Source organism: Letharia lupina (genome assembly GCF_014066315.1).
Source record: "Letharia lupina isolate WasteWater1 chromosome Unknown contig_5, whole genome shotgun sequence".
NCBI classification, from domain to species: domain Eukaryota; kingdom Fungi; phylum Ascomycota; class Lecanoromycetes; order Lecanorales; family Parmeliaceae; genus Letharia; species Letharia lupina.
In genome coordinates this window covers 1066493-1077563 of record NW_023502974.1, presented here as the reverse complement: position 1 = coordinate 1077563, position 11071 = coordinate 1066493, and the positions used below count along the sequence as shown (strand labels likewise).

General features: G+C 29.0%; 4 protein-coding genes across 4 annotated transcripts; 1 reads left to right on the top strand and 3 right to left on the bottom strand.

The window, feature by feature from the left end:
* Nucleotides 1-6199: 6199 nt before the first annotated feature.
* HO133_008580 (uncharacterized protein) lies at nt 6200-6778 on the bottom strand (the record flags this gene model as incomplete). Its single annotated transcript, XM_037299446.1, has 2 exons — nt 6200-6636; nt 6742-6778. 2 exons carry the CDS (start codon nt 6776-6778, stop codon nt 6200-6202), a joined length of 474 nt encoding a protein of 157 aa, XP_037155447.1.
* An 810-nt stretch (nt 6779-7588) lies between these two features.
* Nucleotides 7589-8017, top strand: HO133_008579 (uncharacterized protein; the record flags this gene model as incomplete). The annotated part of the gene is made up of 2 exons (XM_037299445.1): nt 7589-7612; nt 7703-8017. The coding sequence occupies 2 exons, from the start codon at nt 7589-7591 to the stop codon at nt 8015-8017; spliced, it is 339 nt and encodes a 112-aa protein (XP_037155446.1).
* A 432-nt stretch (nt 8018-8449) lies between these two features.
* On the bottom strand, nt 8450-9463 carry HO133_008578 (uncharacterized protein; the record flags this gene model as incomplete). The annotated part of the gene is made up of 3 exons (XM_037299444.1): nt 8450-8827; nt 8982-9037; nt 9223-9463. 3 exons carry the CDS (start codon nt 9461-9463, stop codon nt 8450-8452), a joined length of 675 nt encoding a protein of 224 aa, XP_037155445.1.
* A 692-nt stretch (nt 9464-10155) lies between these two features.
* Nucleotides 10156-10855, bottom strand: HO133_008577 (uncharacterized protein; the record flags this gene model as incomplete). Its single annotated transcript, XM_037299443.1, has 2 exons — nt 10156-10743; nt 10799-10855. The coding sequence occupies 2 exons, from the start codon at nt 10853-10855 to the stop codon at nt 10156-10158; spliced, it is 645 nt and encodes a 214-aa protein (XP_037155444.1).
* Between the last annotated feature and the right edge of the window lie 216 nt (nt 10856-11071).

Sequence of the window (11071 nt, the reverse complement as noted above, 5' to 3'; positions counted from 1 at the left end):
TTTCTTTATTTACGATTATTAAAGAGTAAATTATATTATTAAAATTACTTATTAATTTTATTTTTATAATTTCTTAAAGTACGTCTAATATAGAGATTTAAATTTGAAATAAATTAATTAAATTTAGAGTTATATAAATTAAGATCTTCTTTATTATTTAAATAAATATAATCTAAATAATAATTAAATCTATTAATCTTTATAATTTATAAATTTTTTTAATATATAGATTTTAAAGTCTAATTAATAATAATATATTTAGCGTATATAATTAATTTATTATTTAATTTAGATATATATAACTAATATAACTACGTACTTTTTTTATTTATAGCTATACTTCTTAAACTTCGCGTATAATCTTCTAATTTTTATCTTTACGAAGTCTTATCTTTACTTTACTTTAATAATTTAAATAAATTTAAATTAATAGTTAATAAATTATTAAAAAAAAATTAAGTTTTTATAATTATTAAGTTAATAGCTTTAATAGATAATAATACTATATATTAATAAATTATAATTAATATTATAATTAATTATTATATTAAGAGATATAGCGCTATTAGATATATATTTACTTTATAAAAATAATATTATTAATTTAATTTAATTATAGAGTATAGAGAAAATAATTTTATTTTCTTTAGATATAAATAATATTATAATAAATAAGTGTATTATAATATAAATATTATAATAATAAAAATAATTTTTAAAAAAGAAGAGAGTAGATTAGAAAAGAATAATATTAAATATTTATTATTAAATTAATTAATATTATATAATTAAAATCTTATTAAAATAAAATATTATTTAAAAATAGATTAAGTTTAAATATTAATTAGAAAGCTAATTAGAAAAAGAGATTAATTTCTTTTTTATTAATATATACTATAGAGCTATATATAAGTACTTTTTTTTATCTTTTAAATATACTTTAAATATTTATAGCTATATATATACGCTCTCTCTTATATTATATATATTTTTATATTCTTTATATACGTAGTATATCTATTAAAGATAATTTATTTAATAGTTTTAAGATATTAATATATACTCTTATTAATATAATTAATAATTAGAATATTAATTAAAAAGATATAATTTTTAATCTTAATATTTAAAATAATATAGTAATAAATAAATAATATTAAAGTAAATTAAATATATATTATATTAAGTAGAAAAGTATTAATAGCTAAATTAATTAGAGTTTTAAATTAATTAAATTAAATATTAATTCTATATTAGTATTATTATATACTTTTAAATATATAATTATTAATTATAATATTAATTAGAAAGAATTAATTTCTAATTTAAAATATTAAAAATAATATAGCGATATATTATTAAAGTAATATAAGTTTTTATTATAATAAGAAAATAGAATTTATATATTAAATATTAATCTTATTTTATTTCTAATATTTTATTTATTTATATATCTTTTTTAATTTCTCTTTAAATATCTTAATTTTAAGATATTATTTAAATCTTTATTTAATATAAACTTAACTTTCTTAATTAATAATACTTAATATAAGATATTAATAAATATATTTTAATATAAAGATAATAATAAATCTTACTTTCTTTTTAATATTAATAATAAAAAATAATAAATATAATAATAAATAAAGATAATATAGATTATATAGAATTAATTTAAACTTAATAGCGATTATTAGTCTATTTATTAAAGCTTAAAAATTAGAAAATTCTAGAAATAAATATAATTTAATAAATATATATTTATTAATTTTAGAAAGTTATATATTATTTATTATTATTATAATAAGATTTTAATTTACTTATCTATAGATTATAAAATAAGCGATATAATAATATATATTAAGTTTAAGAAATATATTAAGAAATCTAATTTAAATAATTTATAATAAATAAATCTAATTAATAATTATAAAAATTAAATATATTTTTAAATTAAATAATATAAATTATTAATAAATAAAATAATAAATAGAAAATCTAATTTATTATTTACTCTAGAAAAAATAATATTAAAATTTTTTTATAATATTAAAAGATTAAAAGCTTATACGCGAAAACTTTTTAAAATAATTTTATCGCTAAATTATAAATATTAATATTCTATTTATAATCGCTAATAATTTTAAAATATTATAATTTTTATATTATCTTAATCTTAATATATAATTAGAGTTAATATTTATTATAAAAAATTAATTAATAAGAAAAGCTATAAAACTAGAGTTAAGATTATTAAAGAATTTATTAATTAATAATACTAAAATCTCTCTAACTCTAAATTATTAATTATTTTATAATTATTAATTATTTATAATAATTCTAATCTTTTTTATTAATATTAATTAATAATAATATAAAATTCTTATAGACTTCGAGTATATTAAAGATAAATATATTAATTAAAAATTTATAAATATTATTAATTTAATTCTCGAGAAATATAAGATTAAAATTTATATATTTAAATTTATAATTAATAACGCTAATAATAATAATATACTCTTTAAAGATTTAATTACTTATCTTTCTATTTTTATAATAAATAATCTACTTAATATTAAAAAATTTAAATTCTTAAATTATTTATAATATATTTTTTATATAGTATATATTATTTAACTAGTCTTAAAAGAATTTCTAAATAATATTAAAATTATTTTAATAAATAAGAAATTTTAGAGAAGCTAAGATAATAAAGAAGATAAAAATTAAATTTAAATAAGTATAATTAATCTATTAATAATTCTAATAAAGATATAATATTTCTTATTATTATTCTAATTATTATATTATTAATTATATTAAGATTTAAAAAATCGCTATATATATTAATATTAGCGATTAATATAAAGAGATCTTTTTTATATTATAAGCTAAATAGCTTTAAAATAAGAATATTTTAATATTAGATAAATATTAATTTTCTAAAAAAAAGTAATATTATTAAAAATACTTTTTTAAGCTTTTTTAGAATATTAAAACTCGCTAAAATTTAATTTATTAGATATTAATCTACGCTCTACTTCTTTATATTAATATTATATATTTTTTAAAAAATAGATTAATTATCTATTTAAGATTAAATAATAAAAAATAATTATAGATAGAAATTATAATCTAGATATTTAAATAATTTTCGATTAATTTCTAATAGATTTAATATTTAATTTAACTTATTAGATCTTTTTATAAATTTATAAAATTAATAAATAAAGAAAAAAAGACTATAATTTATTATATCTTTAATATTTATAATTATTTATTTAATTATATAAATAAAGAGCTCGAAAAATTAAAAAGAAAGAGAGTTTCTTAAAAAAAAGAACTTTTTAAAGCTTTTAAAACGATTTATAAAAAATTAACTATCTATTATAGTCGAATTTAATTAAATTTAAACTATTTATATAAATAAATTACGCTTTTATATTTAAATTATAATAATATAAAATTAAAAAGATTAAATTAAAAGATTAATATTAGAGAATAATTATAAATAAAGATTTATTAAAAAGCGCTTATAAGAATCTTTTAAAATTATTAAAATATTAATATAAATAGTTAATTATAAAGAGTTAAGCGAATAAGTTATTAAATAAAAATATATTTAATTAAATAATAAAATCTAAGATTAAGAATTTAGATAATAAGAATAAATATAATTAACTTTAATAATATAGAAAAAATAATAAATCTTCTAATTATTATTCTAATTATAATCTTACTTCTAATCTTTATAAAACTTCTTTTAATAATTTAATAAATCTTTTAATTTTAGAATAATAAAAGAAATTAAAATTTAAATACGCTATAATTACTTAAATAACTTATAATATTTTTTATTTTTCCGCGAAGACTATTATATATAAGCGATATTTTTTAATAATTAAAAAATATTATAATATTTAGAAGTATTATTTATTAATAATATTTTATATTCTAATAATATTTTATATTCTAATAATAATTCTTTATATAAAATATTAAAAAAATAAGTTTAAATAGATTAAATTTAATTTTAAAAAAGATCTTAATATATCGAATTAAATTAAAAGAGCTAATAATACTTTATATAAAAATTTAATTAATAATTATAATAATTATATTAGCGAAGATAATAAGCTTATAAAAAGTATTTCGATAAATTTAATATTTATAAATTTATTAAGATATATTATTAATACTCTATAATATATAAAGAGATAATTAATAGATTTATAATTAGAGAGAGTTAATAATAATAAATCTAATCTCGATAAAGAGATTTAAAGTAATTTAAGAAGCGAATTTATTTATAAATAGTTAATAAGTTTAATTAAATAGAGATAGATTTAAAATATTTAAAAGAATTAAAATAGAGTAGAATAAAAAAGTAAGATAGAGTTTAAGAGAAGAATAAATATAAAATTTATTAAGCTTATTTAACGCGTTAAGATAAATATATAAATAAAGATAATTATAGAATTTTATTTTTATAATATTTAAAGATTTAAAATTTAGAATATTTTTTTATATTATAATTTTAAAAAAAAGAATAGAGACGCTTCTAATTCTAATTATTATTTTAATTATTATTATTAATAAAAAGATAAATAGCTATATTAAATTACTCTTTATATTCTCTCTCTCTTAATAAAAAAGAATAAATATATTCTATCTATCTTAGTTGAATTATTCTATAAATATAGAAATCTTAATTAAAATATTTTATATATATATTATATTATAATATATCTCGCTAAGATCTCGAATCTATATTAGAAAAATAATATAATATTCGACTTTACTTATACTATATTCGAATACGATATAATATTACTTAATATGAAATATTCTATAGAATATATCATACCTTTTCGGCTAGTAATTAAAACTTTTATAAATTTTAAATTCTTTAATTATAACGGGCTTATTAAGGCTAGATATATCGATATTTAATTTATTATTATTTATATAAATCTCTCGAGATATAAAAAGATCTCTATAGCTCTAATTATTCGTTTTTTAGACTTTAAAATTATTTTAATTACTTTAAATGCGTATAGTAATAAAGACGAGATAGTAAGTAAGAATAAAGTTAAATTTATAGATAAGAGATAATTATAGTAAATAAATAGTATACGTATAAAGAGCTTTATTTAAGTTTTTTTTCACGCTTATATATATAAAGCGATTAATAATTATCGAGTATATAAGAAAGTAGTATATTATATAATTATAGTTATTAATATTCTTATTCTTTTTAATCGAGATAGTATATATATAAATTAATTTAACGAAGTTTTTAATTTTAAAAATCTTAAAGAAGATTTACTTAAAGTATTTAATATTTATATTTTAGAATTTTTTAATAATATTAAAAAAGGGCTTCTTATCTTTTAAGTAATAAAATAAGATCTCTCTTCTTTTTTTTTAATTCGACTTAAAATTAGATAAGTTCGAATTTAATATATTTAAGTAATAATAATAATAGTTATAATTATAGCGATAATAGTAATAACGTAATTTATAAATTTAATCTTTATAATAAATTTAATTCTTTTAATAATAGCGATAATTTCGCTTTTCTTAAATCTTAAATAGCTAAGTTATTAATTTTATAAAATCTATTTTAAGTTTCTTAGTAGATAAAAGCGTTTTATTAATCTCGTTTGAGATAATAATTTTTAATAGTATTTCGGATATAAGAATCTTATCGCGGAGAGGAGATATTTTAATCTTAATAGTCTTTTTAGCTTTAAGAGCTTTAGAGACCTTATTAATAGCGTTAAAAGTTTTTTTAATAATTTTAAAGGCGGATATAACTCGTATAATTATTTTTTTAGATTTAATAATAGTAGCGAGAGCTATTATAAAGTATATAAGAGTATAAAATATATTTATAATAGTTAAATAAAGACTAATATATATAGACTTAACTATAAAAAGAAGAAGAATAATAATATAACTCTAAAGAGAATAATTTGAATAAAGAGCTTACTTCTAATGCAATAGCCATATAAATAGTACTCGCCATACCCACTTATCTCCCTACTATCGCATATCGCATAGTCGCATAATGATGAAACGGCTGATTAAATAGCCACCAACGCTATGGCCTCATAATGGACCCACTAATCCACAGTCCCACTGTTGCGAGAAGACCTAGAGGCAGAATTCGCACTCAGCTCAAGGAACCGCCTTATAAGGCCGCCTGGGAAAACACATCCCCCAAATCCTCCATCGCGTTCTTCGAACCAACACGGATATCAAGTGTCCCGAAAACTTTTACCAGCTCTCCGTCAGCCGGTTGCAACTCCAGCGAGTCTGGCTGAACATAAAGCAACCCCCCTTCTCGCAATCCCAGAACGTCCAAGAGTTCCACTCCACTGCCATGGATGAAATTCATCAACGACACCACCAGCTCCAACTCGTCCAAAAGAAACGAGGTACCGGCTCGCATATTGACCAACATAAGCACATCTCTCAAATCTCCATCTGTGAAGTTTCCGCAGCTGGACTTGAATTGAAGGGGATTTGTTGAGTTTCCTTCCATATATGCACGTATTTCTGCGGTTTTTACCCAGAGCGATGGATCGAACAGCGGGCATTTAAGGAATGCGTCGAGGGCATCGACAACTGATGTGGTGGTGCCAAGGCGATAGTCGACGAGGCTGATGCATACCTCCAACTCTCGTACGGAAAGGAAGGTACTGTGACAGCCGTTCAGTACACCCAGCTTACCTTGTAGGTCAGACTTCGTTTGCTCTGCTTCCTCCATACTGGCGCTGTCCAGCATCTCTCGTCGGCTCTCAACCGATGGGATTGGCCAGTCGTTGACACCGCTTCTCAGCTCGAGTTGAAGTAAGTGAGCCCTCGTGTTGTGATTGAGCGGCGCGTTAACACCCGCAATGATCCGGATCGCATTCTTGCACAGAGGACATCTCGGACTTGTTTCGAACGATCGCTCTAGACACAACGAGCCAGCAATGCATCCACATGTGAGAAGAACGGGATATTCCATTGGACCACTAGCATCTTTTCGAAACCCCCAGGGAGTCCCACAAACATGACATGCCTGCTCGTGGGGTGGAAGATCTTCTGCTCGGATGGATCGTAGATGTTGGAGTGGACTGTCCATGCTAGTGATGATCAAAGCTGAATCCATGCTGGAATTATGTGCGGGGATTGATGATTTGAGAAAACTGGGGCTGCGGTGTAAGACTCGAGTGCTGGAATATAGATATTTGTGTCAAGCATGCACGTAAGTGTCAAGGGGAGTGCTAATCAAAACAAAGAGAAACATATAACACATCGATTCAAAGTCGAACAAAGCCATTATGGATTGTGATAAAAGGCCAAAACCACAAAGAGAGTCGAGCTTGACGCTCTTTGTGTCATGATACTTTGCAACACTGCTAGAAAAAAGCACTGGGTATTTAACACATGCCCGGCAACCTAGCATGCAGCATTGCACCATTGACACTTTCAGCAGGACGTTGCTTCCATCCCCACTTCACTTTCGTCTTCTTTTTCCTCTGTCGTCGCCCACCCACATCCTCTGAGATCTTTTAATCACCAAATTCAAAAAATGCTTATGTCAAGCACAACTTCGGTAAGCTCGCAGAAACCTCCCATGTCTCTCGTGAAGTCCATCGGCTATCTGCCTACGGCAATCACCAAGAAGCTGACTGGCAGCGACAAGGTCGCGGCCCTCTTCATAGCACCGCACGTTGAAAACGAAGAATTCGAACACGTTGTGGAGCTAGCGTGCGGTCACATCCTATGCAAGAAAGACGATGATAAGGCGACGGGTGCCAGATGCGGGCTATTAGGCAGCAACAGTCTCTTCTCCAGTCTCTTCTCCAATCTTTCGATCTACGAAGCCACTCGGTGCCCGATTTGCGAATCCAATCTGCTTGCCAACAGAAACGTCGGAAGCGAACACGAATTCGGTGGGGTTCCAAAAAAGCACACAACGGTAGCCAAAAGTGGAGAGCTGTGGGGTCCCGAGAGATAGAGTATCGCTGATGAGCAGAGCCAGGAAGGACGTTAGAATTGGAAGCTCCTTGGGCCCTCCGCTGATGCGCGTCTGGATCTAAGCCTTAGGGAGATCCTAGTAGGGCGTTTAGGCGAGCAAAAAGGGTCTTGACGGTCAAACGGGCTAGTGGTACAATGCGTTCAGATGGTGACGCAAAGTAGGTTCAGGTAGAAGACTTGTAGAGATGATTAGTTATTATTAGTATCAGAGTGTGACCGCAATGGGTCAACATGGATAGCAGCGAAGGTGAATTTGTGCTTGAATACATTTTTGACTCACATTTTGAAAGTTGACTCACATTTTGAAAGACATGGCAGTGTATCACTAATGCTTTGGGTTTTGACTGTCTACTTCCCAGGCTCTCTTGCTTGCTAAGCTATGCCTTTTTCCTGTCCAACTTGAGATTGGCCCCTAAAATTTCTTCGCTATCAGATCGACAGCCTTCATAGCAGCACGTGCAAGACTTGGACCTCCTCCATTTTTGCGATTCTTTGGGAATTCTTCGTCTCCAATCTCCGCTGGATCGGTAGCTTGAGTGGCGAAGTCTTGTACATCTGTGCCCATATAATCCTCTGTTTGGCTTCGAGAGCGCTCAAGAACCTCATCGATGCTGAGGTACCGCTTGATTTCATCGCTTGGTGCTCCGGAATCCTTTGACAGTTGCGATACCTGTCTGCTCAGCCCCTCGTCTAAAACCTCGTGGTCATCGACATCCACCCATGCAAGGTCGCTAGTAGCCAGTGTGGGCTCAACTGGATCTGTGAACGTTTGCGGGAAATCGACCTTGCACTGCAGCATTCGAAGTCAGCATTTCTCTTCTCAAATGGTTTCTCGAGTCCGATGGTATGTTTGAGGAGCAAAACATGTGTCTCTGCTCCTCGACATGTCTTGAGGCTCGAGCAAGGATGTGAAAGGGGAAGAAGTAATTAGAAGGGGCACTTACGAAAGGACACTTTGTGAACCCACACTCGTAGGGAGAAAGGTATTTCCGAAGGCATTCTACGCAGATTTCGAAGTCAGCATTGTTTATTCGAGGTAGGAAATGGAGTTGCAAGACAGGTCTCGGGGGGAGAAAGGTCTTCTTGCGACTCAATTTCTTTACCAAACAGGAAGAGTCAGCTCCGAAATGTACGTACGGTGACCTGCTATATGACCACATGGCAGACAACAAGGGGATTCTTTACGTCCGCAAACTCTGAATTCGTCATCGTACTTGCGATCACACATGCCACAGAATTTTTCGTCTTCATGAAGGAAATCGATGGAGACGATGGGCAGTTTCCATATGAATTTCATAGCCCTCAATTCGGACTCAAGTGGGTCCAGACTGTCGGCCTTCATGGAAGAACCGATATTTTCGTTGACGAAAGAAGCTTCGATCTCTGGTATAGAGGCCTCGAGTCGATTGAGAATCTCTGCTGGCATGGTCTTTTGTTGTGTTGTTTGGTTGCGGAAATGATGAGCTGATTCTGGAGTTTGGGCCGCAGTCTTTAGTGATGTATGATCGTGGTGGAATTGTAGTAGCACGTACAGAAGAAGGGGAACAGCATGGAAATCAAGGAAATATATGACTTGCTAGCAGCAGTGTCCCGAGCTTGCTTTGTCGCGGAGAACTAAGAACGACAAAGAAAGATTCTCTAGAACAAGCATATTCTTTGCAATTTCCATTGTCATGATTATGCACCCTTTGTGGATTTGTCGTTGAAGTCCTCTTTGTTGAAGTTTTCTTTGTTGAAGTCTGTCGACAGTTCTTAGTGCATGATTCAAATATGCGGAGCGGAAGCGTGGCGTAAGATACCTGGTGTCAAGACTTACGGAAAGCCACAACAACTTTCCAGCCTGATTCGTAGGTTCCAAGGCCGTATATCATAGCGTCTAGAACGTCGGGCACTTCATATTGCAATAACAACTTTTCGAGAGTGGAGGTCTCTTTCATCGTCCATGATCAAAGCACATAGGATTTCTCTAGATATGTCAAAATATACAACCTGCGTTGCCACATTTTTGTTCGGCGCAATGACCTCAGTCAAGGCCATTATTCGAGCCATGGGCGTAGTTCGAGAAGTCTCAGGTGAGAATGGTGATAACGTCCACAGCGTACTACCGACATGCTCAGGTTACCCATTTCTGTCATGGTCACGCCTCGTCTTTCTCCGTTTGTGCCTTCTCTTATCTTTATCGCTGTTCCCCTTGTCCGATGTCGCTGCCTCTGATGTGACCTCCGACGCTGCAGCTGTAGACTCTCGATGATCCTCTCCACTGGACGTGACCTCCTCTGGAAGGGCCCCTTCCTCAGCCCACTGGGCCTCATCATCTTCCCCCTCGACAAAAGCCAAATCTCCCGTCTCCCCCAAAGCCTCGCCTGCCTTCTCCTCCAATAACACGCCCACCGCCAAAAGCGCCGTCTCATCCAAACTCTCAAAGTCAACCATACCCCTCCCTTTCACCGCCCGCCCGTAGAAATCAGCTGCGTATGCGTGTATAGCCTTCAGCAAGTCCGACTCCGGTAATTTTTGTTTGTCGGTCAAATGTCTATCAGCCCAGTAGACGTCATCTTCCTCGTATCGTATAGGAGCTCCTTTGCGGCGAAAGAGCACTTCTTCTGGTGGGACGGCGACGGTGCTGGAGGACGGGGTGTCGCGATATGCGGAGACACGTGGGGTTGGAGGAATGAAGCCGGTTGAGGATACGCGACCTATGGGTGACTTATTAGAGGAAGGCTCTCGGAAAGTGGAAATGGTGAGGTTACGTGCCAGCTACAGCGTCATAAAGGGTAGCCTGGCGCTTTGTCTTCTTGTGGTTCTGTGTCTTCGCCATGGCCTTTTCAAGTGAGTGGTCTTTGTTGAGATCCTCGGCATTTTCTGGTGAGCCTAGGGTCTATCGCACTGATCAGAGTTGTACTGCGGGGGCTTCAGCTCTACATCTTGTATTGACGATGGAAACTGGGAAACTCTCAAAGTCAAAGTCAAGAGAGAGACGCGTTTCCCGCCAAGCGCGAAGAGCCTTGTTCCACTCCAAAAGCAGCCATCTGCT